Below are 25,059 nucleotides of genomic sequence, written 5' to 3'. Positions count from 1 at the left end.
CAGTTTTACTTCTTCTTTTCCAATTTGGATTCCTTTTATTTCTTTTTCTTCTCTGATTGCCGTGGCTGGAATTCCAAAACTATGTTGAATAATAGTGGTGAGAGTGGACATCCTTGTCTCATTCCTGATCTTAGAGGAAATGCTTTCAGTTTTTCACCATTGAGTATGATGTTTGCTGTGGGTTTGTCATATATGATCTTTATTATGTTGAGGTAGGTTCCCTCTATACCAATTTTCTGGAGAGTTTTTATCATAAATGGGTGTTGAATTTTGGCAAAAGCTTTTTCTGCGTCTCTTGAGATGATCATATGTGTTTTTTTCCTTAATTTTTTAATATGGTGTATCACATCGATTGATTTGCATATATTAAAGAATCCTTGCATTCCTGGGATAAATCTCACTTGATCATGGTGTAAGATCCTTTTAATGTGTTGTTGGATTCTGTTTGCTAGTATTTTACTGAGGATTTTTGCATCTATGTTCATCAGTGATATTAGCCTGTAATTTTCTTTTTTTGTGTGATGTCTTTGTCTGATTTGGTATCCAGGTGATGGTGGCTTCATAGAACGAATTTGGCAGTGTTCCTCCTCTCCAGTTTTTTGGAAGAGTTTGAGAAGGATAGGTGTTAATTCTCTAAACGTTTGATAGAATTCGCCTGTGAAGCCATCTTGTCCTGGACTTTTGTTTGTTGGATGATTTTTAATTACGGTTTCTGTTGCATTACTTGTGATAAGCCTTTTTATATTTTCTAATTCTTCCTGGTTCCATCTTGGAAAATTGTACCTTTTCAAGAATTTGTCCATTTTATTGGCATATAGTTGTTTTTAGTAGGCTCTTATAATCCTTTGTATTTCTGCGGTGTCAGTTGTTATTTCTCCTTTTTCATTTCTAATTTTATTGATCTGCGTCCTCTCTCTTTTATTCTTGATGAGTCTGGCTAAAGGTTTATCAATTTTGTTTATCTCCTCAAAGGACCAACTTTTAGATTTACTGAGTTTTGCTATTGTTTTCTTCATCTCTATTTCATTTATTTCTGCTCTGATCTTTATGATTTCTTTCCTTGTACTCATTTTGGGTTTTCTTTGTTCTTCTTTTTCTAGTTGCTTTAGGTGTAAGGTTAGATTATTTATTTAAGTTTTTTCTTGTTTCTTGAGGTGAGATTGAACTGCTCTAAACTTCCCTCTTTTAACTGTTTTTGCTGCATCCCCTAGGTTTTTGGTCATCTTGTTTTCATTGTCATTAGTTTCTATGTATTTTCTTTTTCTTCGTTGATTTCTTTGGTGATCTCTTGGTTATTTAGTAGCACACTCTTTAGCCTCCATGTATTTGTGTTTTTTACAGGTTTTTTCCCTGTAATTGATTTCCATTTCATAGTGTTGTGGTCAGAAAAGATGCTTGATAGGATTTCAATTTTGTTAAATTTTCTGAGACCTTATTTGTGACCCAAGATGTGATCTATACTGGAGAATGTTCCATGTGCACTTGAGAAGAAAGTGTATTCTGCCACTTTCAGGTGGAATGTCCTATAAATATAAATTAAATCTATCTGGTCTATTATGTCATTTAAAGCTTGTGTTTCCTTATTTATTTTCTGTTTGGATGATCTGACCATTGGTGTAAGTGGAGTGTTAAAGTCCCCTACTGTTATTGTGTTACTGTCAATTTCCCCTTTCATGGTTGTTAGCATTTGCTTTATGTGTTGAGGTGCTCCTACATTGGGTGCATAAATATTTACAATTGTTATATCTTCTTCTTGGATTGATCCATTGATCATTATGTAGTGTCCTTCCTTATCTCTTGTAACAGGCTTTATTTTAAAGTCTATTTTATCGGATACAGGTATTGCTACTCCAGCTGTCTTTTGATTTCCATTTGCATGTAATATCTTTTTCCATCCCTTCACTTTCAGTCTGTTTGTGTCCCTAGGTCTGAAGTGGGTCTCTTGTAGACAACATATATATGGGTCTTGTTTTTTATCCATTCAGCCAGTCTGTGTCTTTTGCTTGGATCACTTAATCCGTTTACATTCAAGGTTATTATTGATATGTATGTTCCTATTACCATTTTCTTAATTGTTTTGGGTTTGCTTTTGTGGGTCTTTTTCTTCTCTTGTGTTTCATGCCTAGAGAAGTTCCTTTAGCATTTGTTGTAAATCTGGTTTGGAGGTGCTGAATTCTCTTAGTTTTTGCTTGTCTGAAAAGCTTTTGATTTCTCTGTCAAATCTGAATGAGATCCTTGCTGGGTATAATAATCTTGGTTGTAGGTTTTTCTCTTTCATCACTTTAAGTATATCCTGCTAATACCTTCTGATCTGCAGAGTTTCTGCTGAAAATCAGCTCAAAACCTCATTGGGATTCCTTTGTATGTTATATTTTGCTTTTCCTTTGCTGCTTTTAATATTTTTTCTTTGTATTTAATTTTTGTTAGTTTGATTAATATGTGTCTTGGTGTGTTTTTCCTAGGATTTATCCTGAATGGGACTCTGCACTTTCTGGAATTGCACACCTATTTCCTTTCCCATGTTAGGGAAGTTTTCCACTATAATCTCTTCAAATATTTTCTCAGACCCCTTCTTTTTCTCTTCTTCTTCTGGGACCCCTATAATTCAAATGTTGGTGTGTTTAGTGTTGTCCCAGAGGTCTCTGTGATTGTCTTCAATTCTTTTCATTCTTTTTTCTTTATTCTGCTCCTCAGCAGTTATTTCCACCATTCTGTCATCCAGCTCATGTATTCGTTCTTCTGTCTCAGTTATTCTGTTATTGATTCCTTCTAGTGTATTTTTCATTTCAGTTATTGTGTTGTTCATCTCTGTTTGTTTGTTCTTTAGTTCTTCTAGATCTTAGTTAAACTTTTCTTGTATTTTCTCAATCTGTGCCTCCATTCTATTTCGGAGATTCTAGATCATCTTTACTATCATTACTCTGAATTCTTTTTCAGGTAGGTTGCCTATTTCCTCTTCATTTATTTGGTCTTGTAGGTTTTTACCTTGCTCCTTCATCTGTGACATAATTTTTGTCATCTCTTTTTTTTTTTTTTTTTTTTGGTGGGTGGGATTGTGTTCCTGTCTTGCTGGTTGTTTGGCCTGAGGTTTCCAGCACTGGAGTTTGTAGGCTGTTGGGTAGAGCTGGGTCTTGGTGCCAAGATGAGGACCTCCAGGAGACCTCACTCCAGTGAATATTCACTGGGCTCTGAGGTTCTCTGTTAGTCCAGTGGTTCAGACTCAGAGCTCCCACTGCAGTAGCTCTGGCCCAGCCCCAGGCTTGTAAGCCAAGATCCCACAAGGTGCACGGGGCAGCAAAAAAAAAAAGAAAAGGAGAACAATAACAAAAGTAAAAAATTAAATTAAATTAGAAAGCAAACATGTATGTTAGAAAGAATAAAACATATATAGATAGATAGATAGATAGATGAAACAACAACTGGAATGTAAAACAGAACCACAATAGTAAAAGAAGAAAAGAAAAAGAAAAAAAAAGCAGGGAAAAAGGCCTTGGCTGTGGGGGGTGGGGAGGCGGGGCTTAAGTAGGGGTAGGATTTAGGTGGTGGATGGGGCCTATGCTTAGGACCCACAGGGCCAGAAAAGGCCCTGAGGGGGTGGGGGTGGGGCTTAAGCTCAATGCAGCCAGAGGGAACCAGGTGTGCCTCTGGCCTTGGAGGGGAGAGGACCAGGTCCAGGAGCCCAGCAGGCTTCCCAGGGCCAAGTGGGTGGGGGAAATGCCCAAGGCACCTCCCCTGATCCCCTGACCCCACATGGTCCCTGCTGCCCACCTCTCCTCCTCTTACCCCCTCTTCCCTCTCTCTTACACCCTTAGGATCCCCACAGCTGAGGGGGCCTCAGAGGACAGAGGACCAGGCCCAGGAGCACAGCAGGCTTCCTGGGGTCTGAGTGGGTGGGGGAAACACCCTCTGCACCTCCCCTGATCCTCCAATCCCAGAGAGCCCCCCCACCATCCGCCTCTCCTCTTCTTCCCCTGCCTCCCTCCTATGTCCCTAGGACCAGTGCGTCCTGGAAGGGGCCTCTGAGGGCGGAGGACCCGGCCCAGGAGCCCTGCAGGCTTCCTGGGGCCTGACTGGGCAGGGAAGATGCTAGGCACACTCCCCCATAATCCTCCAAGCCCCTGAGGGTCCCTCCAGGCATGGGAACGCCTCCCCCCTCTCAGCTACCCCTCAGGGGCGCTTGCTTGTCCTGTCCAGCCTCCACTTCTTCTCTCCCCTCACTCCCCCCTCATCCTACCCAGTTGCTTGGGGGTTACTACCATCTCCTTGGGTGTTGTGGTCCCTCACCAGTGTCCAGCAGGTGCCCTAGGTGTGGGGAGATGGGACCTCCACATCCTCCCCTGCCACCATCTTGACTCCACCCCTGATGGGAGCACTTTTGGGTACACCAGAATCCCTGGAATTACTTGATCCAAGTAGCTGGTCTCCCCAGCATAAGAGCAACAATGTCCTGAGCCCACTGCCCATCTTGCTTGGGTCCTCCCTTCTCTCAACCTTCCTCACTCCCATGCTCACATCTACAGTCACACTTGGATGCTTAAGGCCCCTGCAGAATATATCAAGACCAGCATTCTTCTCACAGTCCCCTGGGGCATATTCACTCATCCAGTTAAAAACAGATATTGAAAAGATTCATAGTGATTAGTGGTTTTAGCTTTGGTTCAGTTCATATTTCAGATCAAGAATTATTTGAAGATCTAGTTCAGATGGTAGTTCAACTGAGAGGTGTGTGAACAAAGAATATTGCCTGCCACTTCAGTTAACAAAGGATGTTGTGGCCATAAAGCCATCAGCCACTGCACCCACCCTTCTCCCCATCCCCACCACGCCACCCCGCCATAGTGTATCCTGAGGGGAATTCAGGAGGGAGAAAAAGAGGATTCTGGCCTTAGATAGTTAAGGTGCATATCAAAGGGATAATTTCAGTGAGCCCAGACTGTTGCATCTTCCCATACATAGAAAAGCAGTAAAATCATTAACTTGAGATGTCTGTTTTTTTGTGATTAGCAGCAATCTTTTGATGTCCCACTACACAGTTTTATTTCAGCAAAAACTCCAATATATCTTGGCTCTTCCCTGTCGACTGAAAAAAATGCACAACGTGAGAGTTGTGAGTTAAGTTTTACTGGGCCCCAAATGAGGACTATAGCCCAGGAGACAGCATTTCATATAGCTCTGAGGAGCTGCTCCCAAGAGGTGGGGGGAAGGTCAATATATATGTGATTTTGGTGAAGGGGAAGCATGTGCAATCAAGCACATAGTTTTTTCAGAAACTTTCTGCTGGTCCCATGAAGGTCACTGCTGGTGACAAGGAGCAGATGTCACCATGAAGGATTTTAGTGCTTTTCTGGTTATGAGGAGATACAAGAATTGGGCTCATAAAATCGTCTCTTGAAAATATCTAACTCTCTGAAGACTTGTTCTGCCAGCTTTTCCAGAGTACAGAGGGCCTCATTCCTGATCTTTACACTGAACTCCTTTCAGGGTATGTTGAAGGTCAGCAGCTGCAGCAGCTCATAATTTGATCCTTGTAAAGGTAGATGGCAAGTGCTAATTTGTAGGTGATCCCTTATCTCTTTGGAACAGTCCCTCAGAGAGATCTGACAGGCTGTATCCCAGGCTTAAGTTCTCAGTAAGTCTGCCCAATAAAACATAATTCTCAGCTTTTAGGTTGTGCATTTTCTTTCAGTTGACAGTTGCTATATCCAGTCCACAAAAAAGAGAACCCCACACCCTCCTTCTGTCTTCCTGGTCCAGGAAATGAGTGGGGTGGGGAGAGGAGGACAGGGTGGAAGGGCTTGGAACCTAGTGGAAACAGTCCCCTGACCTCCCTCTTCCATGGCGGGGGAGTTGTTGCTGGGAAGAACTGACCTCCCCAGAGCCTATGTTGCCCATAGCCTTGTGTCCAGGTGGTGCCAAATAGCAGCTCAGCTCAATGGAATATGAGCAGAAGAGCTTCCTGTCACTTCCAGGTTGGGACAGTGGAGATGCAGGTGGGAACCTGGGGCTGGAGTAGAGTGGATTCCAAGGAGACTGGGGGACCTTGGGGGTCTGAGGGGAGAGGGCTTCTATATCTTGACTGGAGGAGTGGTTACATGGGCACATTTGTCAAAACTCATTAGTTGGTACACGTACATTTTATTGTATGTAAATCATACAATATATGAATGAAGCTAATTCTAAAAAAAATAAAATAACCTGGGCAAAAGAGCTTTACCAACTGTAAAGAGCTGTGAAAATCAGTGATTCATGATTTGTCCAACTGTACAATGTGAGTATAGAATTCTGTGGACCTCCTCAGATACAGGGTTTATGCTGGAGCCCAGGCTGGGACTAAGGAAGAATTGGCAGCAAAGGGCTTTATCTGGGTGGGAAGTCCTAGACCCTGCCCAGAAGACAGGAATCCAGAGTTAAGTGTGGACAGCCAAGGAAAGGAATGTAGACATTGAGCAGGAGTGGTGCTCTGCCCTGGTCCCTACTCTGGGTGAGGAGGCAGGAGCCAACAGTGCAAACAGAAGTGCATAGAATGGTGTGAATTACTCTCAATTACATCAGCAGGACAGAGCATTGCCCTGGGCATGTCCCTACTACTTCTCCATTTAAACTCCCTCCCTGTACTGTCTTTCTGCTGTCTTTCTACCTGCACCCTACAGTCTGAGAACCTCCCAGGATGGAAAACCAATCCTACTCCTACTTCTGTGCTTACCTCTGCCGTGGCCCTTTTCAGCCCTCGGTCTAAAGCCCAAGTCTTTCCAATGTGTGGAACCTCCTGGGATCTAGCCCTGCTCGCCTTCCAGCTGCCTTCCCAGTCCTCAGCCCTGATTTCCATTCCTGTGTGACTCTTTGCAGTTCCCCAAAAGTACCACTTCTTCTCATCGAGCCTGAGCGGGGGAACTTCCAGGAGGTTCTAAGAACAGGTCAGCTCTGGTGGTGCCCTTGGCTGCCTGGAGTCAGCAGCCACGTGAAGATGTAAGCAAGCTGTGCTGTGGCCTGTGCAGTCATGGTGGCAGCAGCCATAGAGATCTGGGGAGGGGATGAAAAGGGAGAGGGAATCCTGAGACTCGGAAGCAGCTATAACTTTGGTGAGGTCAGCATGGTCTGAGGGAAGTGGGCCAGAGCTGCAATCTTCACTCTTCACTCTTTCTGGTAGTCCACCCTCTCCCTAGAGGATGGGGAGAGCTGCTTTCAAACTGGTGTCATCTGCATAGACTAGTATTTACTCCTTGACAAGGGGAACTATGTTGGCAGCTCTTACAACCACAGGCATCAGGCATTATCACTATCTCTCTAGTAGTAGTGGGAAACTGAGGCACAGAGAGATGACATCTGTTGCCCAAAGTTCCAGGCCTGGAATTTGAAGCTATGCCTCTGGCTCTAGAGGCCATGCCCCTTACCACCAAGCCATACTGGCTCTGATCCTGGCACCTTGATCCTGCAAGGTTCATGTGGATAAACTACTTCCTCCCAGGCCATGTAATTGAGGTCTGGCCCCTGGGGCATGCTGCACGGTCCTCTAGATTCTCTGCATGTCAGCAAGCTGGATGCAGAACCATTAACTAAGAGCCCAAGAATCCCAGAGGATGGGAGAACCATGGAATAGAAGGAGTCTGGCCCCTTCCTCACTCTCAGAGGGGAGCTGCCCAGGACAGCTGCCCAGTCAGGAACATCTATATGGGTTTAAATAACTGAGAAATCAACTTTCCTTGTATTAAACCCCAATGTTTTTGTTTTTTTTTTTACTAAGATCTATTTGTTACAGCAGCACACCTTAGCTTATTTTTAGTTGCAAAGGAGAAAAACAGTAACTTTATAGTGGAGAAGCCTGGCAGATATGACCTTAACCAAGCAATCAAGATTAACATCACCAGTTGATATGACATATCAACATCAGGTAACTCCTGATAAGATGCACTGGGGCTCTGTACCCATGTTCCATTTCATGCAAGGCTACAAGACACATCATTTCTGTGGGATTCTTGCCAAAAAGACATAGCCTCAATCTTATCCTAAGAAAACTTCAGACAAGCTCAAATTTCTGAAAAACTGGTCAGTAAAATAAATACTCCAGAACTGTCACAGAGTGTGGGAGACTGAGGAGACATAACAACTAAATGCAAAGAATTGGATCCTGGACCAGAGAAAGGACATTAGTGAAAACTGGCAAAAGTCAAATGAGGTCTATTAGTTAGCAGTATGCTTTCAACGCTAACTTCCTGGTTTTAGTAATTGCAGTGTGGTTATGTAACATGTGAATGTAAGAGGAAGGTGGGTGAGGGGGTACTAGAACTCTCTGAACTATTTTTGAAACTCTTTGAGAAATCTAAAATTATTTCAAAATAAAAAACTAAAATAAATAAATGAAAATGAATGTGGTGATGAGCTACCATCAGATGGCCTTTCTGGTGGCTTTGGTCTTAATCATCATCAGCAAGCCTGGACAATAAGGACCCACACTGGGTTACACCTTTAAAAGTTTTTATTACAGAAAACCCCATTCTTCCAAGTCCAGCTCAAGGCCCCCCTTATTTACTAAAACTGGGCTTCTGTGCGTATTGGATTGAATGGTTTTCTTGCTCCCTGGGTATCTGCTGTGGAGTTGAGGACTCTGCCTTTGATTGTAGTTCTCTGAGAGGAGGGGCTGGGCCTCTGTAGCCATGTTCCATTCTGCACAAGGCTTAGAGACACCTAGTCAGCAGGGCACTGACAGCATTATGCCCCTGCCTGGGAGGTTAGGCAGGGGAATCTGACAACTTTCAGCAACCCCTGTGCACCCACTTTGGGTCTGGTGGTGACAGTGTCCTAGACAATGTCACTGTGGGCCTGAGACTACAGCCAGTTCAATTGCTGAAGAGCCAAATATCAGTGCTGGGGTCAACACAGGGCATTATGGCTGCCCCCCCACCCCCGAGTGTGAGCATGGGGACAGTGGCATGTTGATCCCCAGAAGTGCAGGGCTGTAAGCAAAAGATGCCAGCAAGGTGGAAGGGTCTGCTTCTCAGAAGCAAATTAGACAGGGATCAGGGAGGTCCTGAGAGCCCACACACAAAGGTGCAAAGATTTCAAAGACAAGTAACTGGGAAGTGGTGCTGGACAGTGGCTTGAAGGAAGCCCAGCCCAGAACATATCAGGACAGATTTGGTCATTGAATGAATCAATGCTTTAATAATAAGGAATAATGTGGCTATCACAGGGCATTACCTGGAAGGCTGTGACTGCTACTGCTACTCACTGAGCAGTTAAACAGGGGACGGGAGGGTTTGAGGGTGCAGATCTCAGAGCAGCAACCTCAGCAGGAGAAGGTTGCCAAGGGTCAAGGGTGTGAAGAAGCCTTTAGAGCCAGTGTCACTGGTGGAGCTTGGGGGAGTGGGAGTGGGTGTTGAGGAGGCATCGGAGCTGTTTTCACACTTAAACTTCAGGAAAGTGACTCCTCCAACCGTCCGATTTCCAGTAGCCAGGAACTCACAGGTGGAGTTGCTGACATTGGAGCAGCCTTTCAGCACGAGCTTCGTCTCTGTGAATTCAAAAGAGACAGTAAGGACTTCACAGCCCCTTCGCCCTTCCTCCCCAGTCTTCTCAATGACCTGCAAGAGCTGAAACAGGTCTGTTCCTGACACAGGAGCTTGGAAGGAGCCCAGGATCAAGAACACCAAATGGTAATGGCAGAGTGGCTGTGGAGGTGAGGGCCTAGATACCCTTTCCAAATCAGTCCTGGAGGAAACCGAGGCTCCTGGAGGTGGATGCGAACATGAGCTCACGGGTTAGGGCCAGAGCTGAACCTGAGACTGAACTCTTCAGTGTTTTCCTGAGTAGCTGGCAGGTGGTGAAATCCAGGGACAGGCTCAGACCCTCCGTAGTCCTCTGCTCTCAATCCAGGAGGGAGTCAGCATTTCAGACCTGCTCCTGGCCTCCCCTCTTCTAGGCTCTACTTTCCATCCCCACTCCTCTCTGGACCTGAGTTCTCTCTGCCTGAGTTTTCCCTGAGAAGAGGGAAAAACAGCCAGAGGGGATGCAGAGAGACCCCTGTGTCTTAACTCTCAATCTGTGTTGTGATGTGTTTAACCCCGTTTTAAGGTGCAGGTCCTAGGAAAAGACAAGGGAATTTGCAAAGAAGATGTGATTGTGATTGCAGCTACCTTTTACTGAGTACTTACTGTGTGCCAGTATTGCTCTGTAGGCTGCAAGTCAAACAGCCCTGGAGGAGAGGCAGCTCACAGGGGAGGAAGGGGCTGGAGGAGGTGACTGGCTACTTGTTAGAGGCAGGGCTGCAATTTGAGTTCAAGACTGACTCCATACGTGCTCTGAGAAGGAGGGGGAAGCCTCCACATCCCAGTAAAGAAAGCAATTCGTTGCTGCTTTAGAGCAAGTATCAGTGCTGGAGGTTGAATTAGAGTGTGTTAGGAAGATGTGTTGCCTGGCACATGGCTACAGTATTTTTTTTTAGCATCTTTATTGGAGTATAATTGCTCTACAATGGTGTGTTAGTTTCTGCTTTATAACAAAATGAATCAGCTATACATATATCCCCATATCCCTTCCCTCTTGTGTTTCCCTCCCACCCTCCCTATCCCACCCCTCTAGGTGGTCACAAAGCACCAAGCAGATCTCCCTGTGTCATACAGCTTGGGCAAAAACAAAAACAAAATCCTACATTTATGGTGGCTTTGATCTGTCTGGCTTTCAGATTAAGTCAAAGGTGGCGCAGTGGTTGAGAGTCCGCCTGCCGATGCAGGGGACACGGGTTCGTGCCCCGGTTCGGGAAGATCCCACGTGCCGCGGAGCGGCTGGGCCCGTGGGCCATGGCTGCTGGCCCTGCGCGTCTGGAGCTTGTGCTCCGCAACGGGAGATGCCACAACAGTGAGAGGCCCACGTACCGCAAAAAAAAAAAAAAAGCCTTTTTTATTTATTGGTTTTATATTGTATGATGGTTAATTTGTATCTCATAATGGTTAATATCAAATTACTTTTGTAGAAAAGAACAGTTGGTTGGGTTTTTTTTTGAGAGAAATCATCAGTATTGTTTATTTTCAAGTTTGCAATGACTTTTTTTAAAGTATGAAATGCTGTATTGGTTGTACACCACCACCGCAGGGGAATAGATCATGGCTAAAATGTTAAATAGATTTTTTTAAATTTTGTTGTTGTTGTTGTTCTTTTTTCAATTAGTTGGATATTAAAGCCCCGTTTGACTCTTCCTTCCAGGTGACCCAAGCTGTCATAATCCAATACCTCTCAGTGACATGCAGAGAAGGGAAGTATACATATAAAAGGAAATAAAAGTCAGACCCACCCATACCTACAGAACAGCTCACCCTAGTAAAGAAATAAATGTCAGGAGTGACATGATGCCCTTAAACGAGCCTGGCTTGATTGCAAGCCATAAGAGAACAGGGTTCAAGAGACCCACAGCCCAGGAGGAATGAACTCTGGACTGAGGTGGCAGAAATAGCAACCAGCTCAAAGCTACATTAACAGCCTCCCTATCTCAAAGGCATCCTGACCTTATTCCCTCTTCTTACTAACCTCCTCCAGACCTTTTTTGTTAATCCAGAATTTATGATCCAAGGCATGACATGTTTTAAACTCAAGTCCCATAAAAAGGAAATGACATACCATTCTTAAATTCTGCAATTAGACTGACACATCTTTCGTCTTTATAACATTTCCGGGTTGTCTCATTACAGGAAGTTTCACTAGATCCATAACATGCAGAGCACCCTGTGTTGCTGGACACCTCTTCCTGTGGGGGATCTGGGTAGAGTAAGAGTCATTAACTCAGAACAGTGTTATCACAAATATCACGGTACTGCCTTGGGTGGAAGGGGAAAGGCAGACAAAGACGCTAGCCAGAGAGACCTCTCAGGGTCTCTCTGCATGCTCAGGAATCTCAGATCCTGCCATAAAAATACCAGTCATCCCATCCCATGTCCCACCAAAATATTTACAGCACACAACCTCACAGACCTGCCCTTACAGGCCATCCAGTCTTCAAGAACTGTGGTCAGTGAGGGTGTTGGGATGAGGAGGGAAAGGTAAGATTTTGAGCTAAAACCAACCTATAGCTAATGTCAACGGTAGCCAGCTATTCTGAACATTAGCCAACAGGTGTGTGACTATTACTAAATCTAGCTCCGAACAAACGAACACAGGCCATTATTTAACAACGTGACTTGGATAAAAAAAAAAAAAATTACATTGAGACTCAGCTCTGCTATTAATGAACCATGCTCTATGACTATGGCCACATTTTCTCCTCTTCAAAAAGAAGGCTTTTTTCCCTGGTGGCGCAGTGGTTGAGAGTCCGCCTGCCGATGCAGGGGACATGGGTTCGTGCCCCGGTCCGGGAGGATCCCACGTGCCGCGGAGCGGCTGGGCCCGTGAGCCATGGCCGCTGAGCCTGCGCGTCCGGAGCCTGTGCTCCGCAACGGGAGAGGCCACAACAGGGAGAGGCCCGCGTACCGCAAAAAAAACAGAAGGCTTTGATCTAAGCCAACAGTTCTCAAATGGTGGTCCAGGGACTCCTGGGGATCCCTGAGACCCTTTCAGGGAGTCCACTAGGTCAAAATCATTTTCATGATAATACTAAGATGTTCTTTGCTTCTTTTACTCTCTTTCTCTCATGAAAATACAATGGAGTTTTCCAGAGGCTACATGACATGTGAGATTGCAACAGACTAAGAGAACAAGCAAATCTGAGAACCCAGCTGTATTCTATTAAACCAGAAATTAAGGAGCTTTGAGAAAACATGGAGCAATGCTATTCTTCCCACTAAATATTTTTTGTTTTGGAAAATAGTTATTTCTATGTAAAAACAAATGTTATTAATGGTAACATGTAATGAGTTTTATTATTTTTTAGTGAACTAATAAATATTTTTAAAATTTCTTAGCCTTATTTTTAATACAGTTAATATTGATAGATATAGTCCACAGAAACAAACGTTATTTGGAGTCCTCAATAATTTTTAAGACTTAGAGTCTTGAAAGAGGTCCTGAGGCCACACAATTTGAAAGCTACTAATGAGCAGCTAGTAACCTCCCACACATCTCGGAGCGCTGTGATTTCTGTCTTTACTGAGAAAGGGGAAAGCATGGTAGTAGCGCTGGTTTTCCTCATTTGTTTCTCAAGTAGTTGTTGTATGTCAGCAGTTAATGTTACCCAAATATTCACTGAAGTGCCTAGACTTAAGATGTCCACCCAAGAGTGAGAACCATAGGTAGCGCAGGAAGGGACGGAGCAGGGAGGACAGAGGAAGGATGTGGCCAGCACCCACCTATGGTGTCGTTGGTGTCATTGCACGCCTTTCCTTGGCAACACTGGCTTGCAAAATGGAAGGTTTCATTAGCAGATACGTGGACTGTGAAGGTCTCAGCCACGCTGCAATTATCCGCAGAGCAGGCCTTATCCTCATACCATGTGATGTTTTCTCCTACACAAAGGCAAACACAGACTGTCAGTCCTGGGTACAGAGCGTTCAGGGAGGGCAAAGGTCCTGAAGAGCAACTGCTTTAGGCAAGGGCAGAAAACACACCCTCAGCTCAATGCAGTTTGGGGGACACTGGAGAGGGTTTCCTGCAAAAAGAAAAATCCTTCTCCATGAGGGAGTTCCTTTGTTTAGCAAGAGATTATCAGAGAAGCAGCTTAAATTCCAGGTGAAAGGCTGATGGGGAGCTTAGAAGTGGGTGGTTCAGGTTGACACACCCAGAACCCACTGAACAGTCTTAGCATCTAAATATAGACAAGTAGATGTGATGGGTCTATGTGCAACACGATGTTGAACCTGAAGTCAATCAAGCTTCTAGACCAGAGCTATCGAATATGGTAGCCCGAGCTCTATGTGGCCACCTACAAATCAGTCCTCAGTCACACTAACCATATTTCAAGTGACCAATAGCTACATGTGGCTACCACATAGGACAGCATTGACATAGACATTAACATCACTGAAGCAAGTTGTACTGAACAGCATGAGTGCAGTTTACAGGAAAGACCAGGAGTAGGGGAACAAGTGAAATGACATTACAAAGAAGCAATCAAACACAGCCAGAATATAAGACAGCTACAGGATAAATGGCCCCATTTCTCCAACAAATCAATGGGATTGAGCAAAGAAAGTGGTATTAGTTATTATTAAACAAATTAGACACAATAGACCTAACAGCAAAATGCAATGTGAGGATTTTGTTTGGATCCAGATTCCAATGCATCTACTAGAATACATCTTTGAAACACTTGGAACATTTTTAAGGTGGCCTGGGTATTACAAGAAATTTTTAAATTATAGTTAATTTTCTTAGGTGTGATAATTGTATTGTAGTTATATAAAAAGGGGAAAAAAGTTCTTATCAGAGATGAATAGTGAAGTGTTTATAGGGGAAATAACATGCTATCTTGGGTTGCTTTAAAATATTATGGGGAGAGGGTAAATTAGGAGTTTGGGATTAAAATATACACACTACTGTATATAAAATAAATAACCAACAAGAACCTACTGTATAGCACAGGGAACATACTCAATATCTTGTAATAACCTATAATGGAAAAGAATCCATTTTCCTAAAATGGAAAAGAATTCATATATATGTGTGTCTGTGTGTGAATCACTTTGCTGTACACCTGAAACTAACACAACATTGTAAATCAACTATATTTCAATAAAAATTTTAAAAATAAAAATAAAATACTATGGGGAAAAAATAGCAAAATGTTAATTGTTGACACAGGATGGTGGTTACATGGGAGTTCATTATAGTCTTCTACCTGCTTCTGTGTGTGTTTGAAATGTCCATAATAAAAAGTTTAAAATAAGTCAAAATGCTCTGAGAGAGAGGTAACAATCATGCCAGCAGAACACCCTAGAAGGAAGTCTGAGTGAAAATATGTTGGATCTGGAACAGGAAGGAACACTGAGAAGAGGGAAAGGGGGGCAGAAAATGGAAAAATGAAAACACCTAGAGCAAATTGCCTGCTTTGTAATGTAGCTAAGAGCTGCCCCTGCTTCTCACGTTCACTAATACAGGTCTAGCATGAAGTCTGAGTCAGGTGCCGCAATTCCAAGGAGCCACAGGGCTTGTCTGCTTGCTTGGCTCTACCACTGTTACTGACTCCTGCGTGCTGCTCCTCCTGAGAGGCGCCTTCATGACCCCCTCTCTCCTTGCACAGCCCAGCCTTAGCCTTGCTTTCCTGGCCAACCCCTCCAGCACCTGCCCTGTGCAAGTTCCAGAAATGGGAATGATGAGCATCCCCCAGGCTCACCTAGAGAAAAGTTCGTCAAGAAAGTGGTACAGCTGATACTGGCATTTGCGGGACACTCAACGGCATTTCCGTCAACACAGGGGTCTGTCAACGAATTACACTGCACACAACTCAAGGATTCTGGGAAGACAAGATGTTCGGTATCGTCAACATTCAGGAGACATTTACAGAGTGTGCTCTGGCCAAAGCACTGCACTCACCTCAGGGTAAAAGAATAGCCAGGATGGCATCCCTTCCCTCTGGGGTCCCCCAAACTTTAAGCTGTGAGATGGAGCCACCCCCATTAAGTTTATCCCCACTGTCCACCATTCTCCATTGGGAAGACCCAACCTTGACCCACAGCACTGAGTGGTACCACAGGGGGCAGTGTGCACAGAGAGGTCTCATGGCCTCCACTGCCCACACCTTGACATGAGAGGTCACATGAGGGGATCCCAGGGCACCAAGAGTGAGAAGACCGTGGTGAGGTGGAAAGAGGGGTCTTCGTTCCAAAAGGGGGCCATGTGGTTTCCCTCACCTACAGCTGCAACCGTGAGCATGACGATGATACCAGCGAAGAGGAAGCCCTTCATGGTGCTGGACGTATGTCGTTGAGGATGAGGACTGTGGCCGCGGAGCCTTAAGCCAGAAGAGACAAAAGAGGGCAGTCTGGGGAATCAGAAGGCTGCTGGGGAGTGATATTCCCTAGGATTGCAATCAAAACTTCAACAGACCCAGCCCATCCTTGTGACAGAAGGAATCAGCATCCTCAGCTGGGAGCACCGAGCCAAGATGTAGATTCCACCCTGCCCTTATACCCACAAAAGTCGGGTTTTCCCAATCCTAGATGCCTGCAAAGGCGTCCACACACAAGTACAAAACACAGCCCAGGGCATTTCCTACAGAGCCACTATGGGTACAAAATGGGCAGAAAGATGACTGCCAACCCCACTGAGGATGGGAGACCAAGAAGAACGCTGGGCTCTCATGTCCCAGAGCATAATGTCCGTCCTGTAGGTGGTATCTTGCCACATTCACATAATGCATAGGAGCTCTGTCTCTGCCATCGCCACTCCAACAAGCAGGCACATATTGAGCACTTCCTCTTGTTCCAAGCACTTATGTGCATTGATTCAGGTAATTCCTCCACCCAGCAGGCAGGTACTATTTTTAGCATCACCTTATTTCAAAGGGGAAATCAAGGCCCAGAGAGGTTAAGTAAAGCACTCAAAGTCAAGGTTGCACTCCTGGGAGGGGTTAGAGCTAGATTTGGCCCAGGCCTCTAACCACACTGACTCTAACACACACGACCCCCAAAGCCCCGGACCTGGACATGCTCAACCTACAGAGCTCAATCACAAGCCCCAGCACACTTCTGACTGGTCTGTCATCAATCTCTCTGCACATGAAAGTCATCGAATAGCTAAGGTTTAGCTGTATTTATTAAGATCCTGGGAGTTGGGGGTTAGCAGATGTACACTCTTATATATAGGATGGATAGACAACAAGGTCCTACTGTATAGCACAGGGAACCATATTCAATATCCTGTGATAAACCATAATGGAAAAGAATATTTTTTAACATCTTTATTGGAGTATAATTGCTTTACAATGGTGTGTTAGTTTCTGCTTCATAACAAAGTGAGTCAGCTATACATATACATACGTCCCCATATCTCCTCCCTCTTGCGTCTCCCTCCCACCCTCCCTATCCCACCCCTCTAGGAGGTCACACAGCACGGAGCTGATCTCCCTGTGCTATGCGGCTGCTTCCTACTAGCTAGCTATTTTACATTTGGTAGTATGTATAAGTCCATACCAGCTGGGACAAAGGGAAAAGAATATTTTTTAAAAAAGAATGTCTCTATGTGTATAACTGAGTCACTTTGCTATGCAGCAGAGATGGGCACAACATTGTAAATCAGCTATACTTCAATTAAAAAAAAAAGATCCTGAATCAGAGCTCCTAGAATTTTAATTTGCCCGTGTATCAAAAAGCATGGAAGGGAAATGTCTGGGTCTGCACTGAGCCCTTGTTCATCGTTAGCTCATTTATACTATGAATAGTAACCAGGAGCTACCTGTGGCTACTTACCTTTGGATTCACTGAAGGAATAAAAAGGAAAGATACTGTTTCTCAGTCACCAGCCATGTTCCAGTGCTCAGTGGCCACATGTGGCTGGTGGCTGCTGTATTGGTCAGTGCAAGGATGGACCAAGTCCCAGGCCACAGTGCTGCTGTAAAGATTTTTGCCCACTCCACAGCTGAGAAAACTGCAGACGGAGGGATAATGGAAGCTGCCCAAGCTCACCCAGCTTGTAAGACGAAAAGTGGGACTCCATTCAGGGTCCTTCCAGGTCCAAAGCCGAGTTGTACCATAATAGCTGCCACTTACTAAGGAGCAACTGACTTTCATTAGGGCGTTGCAGGCCACTGCCTGCATCTCACCTCACCACACCACACACACATGCTCCCCCACATACACACCACACCACACACACACATACATACACTCCACACCCATACATACACACCACACACACACACACACACACACACACACACACAAACACACAAACACTATGATCCCCTAGTTAACTGATTAAGAGTCGGTGAAAAGAAAGAGAAATTAGCCCCAATGGAGGGAGACAGACAGCCCATCAATTATCTAATGGCCCCAATAGTTAGAGATCCTAGGAGAAAAATTAAGTATGTTTGGTTTGAAGCTTGTGGCAGATGTTCTGTGCATTGCACCCTGCATCCCCCAATGCCCAGTCACCACTCCAGGCCCAGAACCCCAATAGAGAGAGAGGTTCAGGGGTTGGGCCTCCTGGGAAGGGCCTCTCAAGCCTTGTAGGTGTAAAGGAAGAGGAGATGGGAGGGCAAGAAAGGAGGGGAACGAGTCCACAGCAGCCACATCAGTTAAGTGCACAAATCACCTCGGCCCTGCGGTATAGACCTGATGATTCGCCTCATTTTCAGAGGGAAATAATGGAAGCCCAGAGAGGTCAGGACCCTACCTAGGGACATGTAGCAGAAGAGGCAGATCTTGGAGGCGGTGGGACTCAGGGCCCTGTGCACCACCTCTGCAGAAGAGAGGAGCCAGTGAGCTGGGGGTCAGGGCAGGGGCCCCATAGGGATAATGAGACCAAGTACATCTGTACACCCCTTTGCAAAGTCCTTCCTATTCATCCTATTGTTGGACATCTTCAGCTGTCTGAGAGGGTCTTACCTTAATTGTTCTCATCTTACACAGAGGAGCAAGAGCTCACAGAAGCTGTGAGAAGGACGCAGCACCACACACACACACACACACACACACACACACACACACAGAGCAAACCCCAGCACCTCTCCACTCCAGCCTTCCCCTTCCCGGGCACTGCTGGAGGAGCAAGAGAATGCCAGGAGAATGCCCTGGACCCCAGCCAGCGCTGAATGCCCTTCCCCTGCTTTCAGCTTCTCCCAGGCTGGGTCCTATCTCACAGCCCAGCCCCAGTCCCTTACCTTCTCTGTCTGGCCCAGAGATTGCCCCGAAGAAGGTGGATCCTGGCAGAAGGTTGGAGAAGGTGTGTGAGGGCCCTTATATAGCAGGTGGCTGCACAGTCAGAAAGCACGGCTGCCTACAGGGAGGGGCTTCTGGGCCAGACTGGGCCCTGCCCAACCCTAGGGACATAGGTGGCTTAATCCTAGGCAGCGATGATGTTGGTCAACTCTCTGAAGCCTCCAGGAATTGGGAGAAACTTTGGTCAAGACCTGCCTTTGGCAAAATGTGCAAGAGAGCAAGGTGTGTCCCTGGCACTGTCTCATGTTGGCTGTCACCCACCAGATGGATTCTATGACCGGTTAATGTGTCACAAGCATCCCCTTATCCCAACCTGGTAAAGCTCTCACCTTGATTAGCCCATTTACAGCTGAGGAAACCAAGGCACGTAAGAGAAACATAACAGATTTGCCCAAGGTTACACAGCTGGGACAGGGTCAGAACTCAGAATCAGGTTACATGGGGTTTGTGTGGCTCGGGAAAGGGTCTCAGGTACCCTTGGGAAAGTGTTTGAACTTCACTAAGTCTCAGGGTCCTACAGACAAGACGAGGATAAACTCACTGGGTAAACTTACAGGGTAGAGGGACCACAAAGTCCCTGCCTGCAGGATGCCCTATGCACCTCAGTGAGGGGCCTACAGCTACAGCTGCTGCAGCTTCCAACACCCCAGGCAGTTTGTCTGGTAGTGCTGTCTGGGCAGCCACTGTTGGTGAGAGCTCAGGTCAGCCCAGGATTCTCCCAGCCCCGCCCTCACATTGTGCTGTGTGTGCTCCTGGCTTTGAATGTGGATTTGAGTTCCCTTCTCTCCTGCTCTTCCTGCCACTTCAGATATTCACACTCACTCACACACACACAGGCACATGCACACACTCATACACACTCTCTCACACACACACACACACACACACACACACACACGGGATGGGTGGGGGACTGAGGATTCAGGGGTTGGGGGTACACATCACACCAACATCTCCAGCCTACAGTTGAACCTTAGAGATCCCTGCTCTTGAAAATACTCCTTGTTCATTGCTGTTCACTCTGTGCTGGTCTGTAGCTCAGCTCTCCCTCTTTCCCCAAACTCATGCATTTATTCAATATTTTTGGAGGACCCACCATGCATCAGGCCCACTCCAGGCATTTGGGAGGTATTTGAGCAAAGAGACAGAGACTTTGCCTTCCTGGAGTGTAGTCTAGAGGGGGAGACATGACATAAACAAAGCGATAAATAAGCAAATTACAGGGTAGATTAGAATGTGGTGACTGCCCTGGCAAAGAGACAGAGAAGAGCAAAGGTGAGGGATCAACCATACTGGGGGAAAAGGGGGCACATGATTCAATTTTAAATAGAGAGGTCTGCATTGGTCTCATGGAGAAGGCAAAATTGGGGTCATTTCTATAAGCAGAGCCTCTGGCCATCTCCTGTTTTCTCCTTTCTTCCTCTTCTGTCATCAGTCTGACTACAACAGCAATTTCCAAAACAAAGGTAGCTCTCTCCCTAACAGAATCCTATTCAATCTTCACCATAGCCAGCTGGCAGGGCCCAGTGGGGGAAGTGAGAGCAGGAGCAGCCAATGGGATGTGGGTGGGGGAGGGTCTGAGGATAGAGGAGTTGAAGAGCCCACATACGCTGCCTTTGAGATAACAGCCCTGGGTGTGTGTGGAGGGGGGTGGGGTGGGGGGGTGTTGTGCTCCAGTGTCTAGCCAAGGACAGACCGGAAAATCAATCTGATCAATGTTAATTCTTTTCGGAAGGTCTGGGTCTGAATACAGACTTTGCTCCTCATGTCCTGTAAGTTACTTACTAACCTGGCTTGCTGGTCCTGAGCTTCCCATCTGTAGAAAGAGAACAACAGACTGAAGAAACACCTGCTGATTATTTCATCCTGGAATCCTTACCCTGTTCCATTGTGTTTTTTCCAGTGTCATCTAACAGTAATGCCATGGGGGCCTTTGATCTTGTGTGATGCAGTGGCAATCCCTGAGCTGGGCTGTGCATGACCCCTAACAGCAGGCCTGGGTCTGCCCCTCCCAAGGCCCTGGGCAAGATGAGTATCATTATCCCTTTGACAGATGAGGAGACTGAGCCACAGAGAGGCCTCTCTTCCAGGTCTTCAGATACCAGGGCCAACACAGCTTATGTGGGACCAGCCTCTGCCCATAGAGTTGAGAACATCTACCCAGCTCTCCTCCTCCCTGTTCCAGGGTCACCTCTCTGTCATCACTGCGGGGCTATCAGGGTCCAAGGGCTGGGGTCAGTCACAAGGTATTATAAGAAGACACCCTGCTAAAGCAAACCCTCCTGACTAGCCAAGAAGTCCAGGGACCCAAGAGAGACACGGTCTCAACACACATCCCAACTTTTGCTCTTAAACTAAGGACAGTGGGCACACCTCAGTCACCCTGGCTCCATTATCCCCTTAGAAGAAGACAAGGCTGGCTGTCCTTATGACCACTCTGTGGGGCAATCTGGGACTCACTTGGATCCTGGAGAGTTATCCTAGGGTGTGAACCAGAACCACTGTGGGAAATGGGCTTCTCCCATTTCCCTCGATCATTAGCAGACAAAGCTTTGAGGTGAGTTCTTAGAAGAGTCCACTCTGTTTTGGAATAAACATGCAGAGATGTGCAGGATCAGGGCAGGATGGCCAGAGCAGGAACTCCAACAGGTGTCCAAGCTGAGAGCTAAGCAAAGGGTTCAGTCGAGAACCTCCACCCCTGCTTCGTCTGCTCTCCATCTATGTTTGCTTCTGGGAGCTTTCATTGACTGGCTTGTTCCTCCACCTTGGAAACGTGAGAACAGGCTAAAAATAATGAAATTGCTGTCCCTAACTGCAGGCACCATGCGGGAGAAATGTGCATGACCTGAGAGATAGTCCATGCTCTGTGTAAGGCGGTAAGCCTCTGAGTCTTGAGTTCCCCTTTTGTCAAATGGGAAAAGCATTGCCACTCACTCCTTAAGAGTAATTCTGAGAGTTAAAGGAGATCCCTTGGACAGACACTTAGTATACATCCATCATGTTGTAGGGGCTCCAAAAAATGATTACTCCCACTACAATTACTGCTCCTAGAGTTTGCACCAGTGACACCACAGCCTAGAGGGACACACCAGGTCACATAGGGCAGGGGTTAAGGTGGGGCCCGACCTCAGAGCACGCTGCTGCCACCTACAGATCGATTAAGCCTGTACCATTAGTTGCATGTTCTCTGAGCCTCAGTTTCCTCACCTGAGAGAAAAGGGACATCCACAATATCCAACTTTTCATAAAGATTAAGAGGAAACACATGGTGCTCTTTGCATGGGGTATACACTATTATAAATTTGGTCCAAGGACATTTTGCTATGATTACCGTCAATTCAGTCACTGACAGTTTTCCTGGGCTTTCTTTGTGGCAGGCAACAAATCAATGCCTAGGACCAAATCAGTAATCATCTCAGGACATTTTCAATATGACCATCTCTCAAAAAACTCCAGGCTCTAAATATATTTTAAGAGTCATGTACCAAAATGTTCATTGCAGCTCTATTTACAATAGCCCGGAGATGGAAACAACCTAAGTGCCCATCATCAAATGAATGGATAAAGAAGATGTGGCACATATATACAATGGAATATTACTCCGTCATAAAAAGAAATGAAATTGAGCTATTTGTAATGAGGTGGATAGACCTAGAATCTGTCATACAGAGTGAAGTAAGTCAGAAAAAAAAAGACAAATACTGTATGCTAACACATATATATGGAATTAAGAAAAAAAAATGTCATGAAGAACCTAGGGGTAAGACAGGAATAAAAACACAGACCTACTGGAGAACGGACTTGAGGATATGGGGAGGGGGGAGGGTGAGCTGTGACAGGGCGAGAGAGAGTTATGGACATATACACACTACCAAACGTAAGGTAGATAGCTAGTGGGAAGCAGCCGCATGGCACAGGGAGATCAGCTCGGTGCTTTGTGACCGCCTAGAGGGGTGGGATAGGGAGGGTGGGAGGGAGGGAGACGCAAAAGGGAAGAGATATGGGAACATATGTATATGTATAACTGATTCACTCTGTTATAAAGCAGAAACTAACACACCATTGTAAAGCAATTATACCCCAATAAAGATGCTAAAAAAAAAAAGAATTATTGCATCTGACATTATAAAACCAGTTTGTCTGCCTGATCTACTAATGTGAACTTCCACTGGGTTGGTGAGAAAGGACAGAAAAAACAACAGACAGGCCTGGTTTGACACCTGTCTACACCAGTTATGAGCTGTGTAACCTGTTTAGGATTCTCAGTATCTCCATCAAAACAAAGGGACAGAGATGTTCATGGTTGCTCATTCACATAGTGGCTGACACACAAAGAATGGCAGCTGCCTTTCCCCCATCCTTTCTCTGACAATTGAACCTTAAATGTCCTCATTTATTCAACAAATATGTGTTTGGGCATTTACTCTATGCCAGACACTGGGTAGTGTGGTTACAAAGTTAATGAGACGTATGAGTTCCTCGCCATCCCTAAAATTTTAAGCTAATAACAACTACAAACAAACAAGGAAACATTTTTTAAGTAAATAGACAAAGATAATTGCAAATTGAAGATTTGTTATGGAAACAAAATGGTAACTGAGTTAGGAAAGAATAGGATTGAGGCGGGAAGACCTCTCCAAGAGGTGAGAAGGAAACAGGCAAGGGAAGAGGGAGGTCAGATGTCTCCCAGAACAGAGCAAAAAACATGAGCAATAAAGGTTCTTCAGTGAAGAACATGCCTTGCTGAAGGAACTGGCAAAAAGGCACACCAGTGTATTGAAGAATCACAAGGTTACATCCACACCTTAATGAGCTCATTTCAACATTTTATGTTGGCTCTTCTCACAAACAGCTTAGATGAAGTGCAAAGAGTACCAGGCTTTTTGACAGAAAGTGAGAGTTCAAAACCTAGTTTTGCAATTTACTAGTCAGGTGTTAACTTTTATCCATGAATCACAATTTCCTTACATAAAATGGTAAAATTAGTAATACTTACCTGGGAGAAAATGGATGGTGACTCCCTGCCCTTCATCCATGAAATAGAATGGGAAACAATTAATTTGTCACTGGTTTTATCATTCCTAACGAATTTGGTAGGTGAGCACAGTCTCAGAAACAAGACATCCCTTACAGACCATGTCAAGTTTACTGTGTCCATCTGGAGCAGAGTCAAAGTCATGCTGACTGGGAGACTATTCTTTCTTAATATAGGATTGAATTACATTGTCTTGAGAAGAATATTAAGACTCAATTTTGCTTTCTAGGCAATGAGTGAGGTAACCTGCAATTTTCCCATTGTTGAAGAGTCTGAACTGATCCCAGCTAACCCCCTCCCCCACTCTGTAGCTCATTCTTCCTCTCTTCAGAACCAACAACCCCGGGCAGAGGACAGCCTCCATTAGCAGCTGGCCAGAGCCCAAGGTGATAGCATTGGTGAGATTCCAGAAGGGAACAAGGGATGAGATTCTGTGTCTCTAGGGATGCAGTGGAGTTGAGTTTCCCTGGGGAGTGGGAAGGAGGGAAAGCAGAGATAATACTGGAGGCTTCATAGGAAACAGAGGGAGATAAATCAGGGAGGAGTGAGAAGAGGTAGACCCAGAAGAAAGAAGAATCATCCAGGACCCTCCTTCCCTCCTTCTGCTTCCTCTTTGAGACCCAAGACAGAAGTGAGTTGACTCAGGCTCCTTCTGGATGTATCGGTCTACAGCACCCAACAACCTGTCACTGAATGCACCTCCGCCAGTGAGCAAAACTGCCCTGCTTCAGAGAGGTGTTACAACCACTTTCTCATCACTCTGATGACAGATGGTAGTGCTATTTTTGTTTGTTACTTTTCAACATAAAATCTAGAAAATCTATGGCAGCTTCAAATATTTGCTTGGGAAACCGGGGGGGCAGACAATTCATTCTCTTATTCAGTTTGTCCTAAAGTCAGAAGCTAGAATGGTGAAGGGCCAAGAAGAACTGACAAGCTTAAAGGAAGAAAAAACAAGTACAAGGGCAGCTGAAGACAGACAATACATAAGGCTATTTCCTGCATCTTGCTTACAAGGCTGCGTCTATATGCTTACTGGTACAGGGACAAGCTTTCCATGCCTTTGGGACTCATTCAAATGGCATACTCCTATAAGGAATACCATGCTATTTCAGAAATTAAAAATGAGTTTTTAAAGGGTGACACAGTGAAAGGCCTATACTGACGCTGGTGGCAATAAGGAAGTATGGAATATAAGGCTGGTTTCTATTTCTGGTTTTCATAGGTGGT

General features: G+C 45.4%; 2 protein-coding genes across 2 annotated transcripts in view; both read right to left on the bottom strand.

The window, feature by feature from the left end:
- The window catches only part of LOC307184937 (olfactory receptor 2V1-like), a gene marked incomplete at both ends in the record, with an annotated part of 395,233 nt that overhangs the window by 142,821 nt on the left and 227,353 nt on the right, over nucleotides 1-25,059 (bottom strand).
- Nucleotides 9,270-16,538, bottom strand: LYPD8 (LY6/PLAUR domain containing 8; the record flags this gene model as incomplete). Its single annotated transcript, XM_079915834.1, has 5 exons — nucleotides 15,768-16,538; nucleotides 15,251-15,370; nucleotides 13,269-13,424; nucleotides 11,608-11,745; nucleotides 9,270-9,508 (listed from the first exon to the last, which is right to left on the bottom strand). The coding sequence occupies exons 1-5, from the start codon at nucleotides 15,820-15,822 to the stop codon at nucleotides 9,270-9,272; spliced, it is 708 nt and encodes a 235-aa protein (XP_079771960.1). The 5' UTR covers nucleotides 15,823-16,538.

This window comes from Stenella coeruleoalba (assembly GCF_951394435.1).
Source record: "Stenella coeruleoalba genome assembly, chromosome: 3".
NCBI classification, from domain to species: domain Eukaryota; kingdom Metazoa; phylum Chordata; class Mammalia; order Artiodactyla; family Delphinidae; genus Stenella; species Stenella coeruleoalba.
The sequence above is the reverse complement of the archived record's forward strand: the minus strand, read 5'-3'. Positions and strand labels throughout refer to the sequence as shown.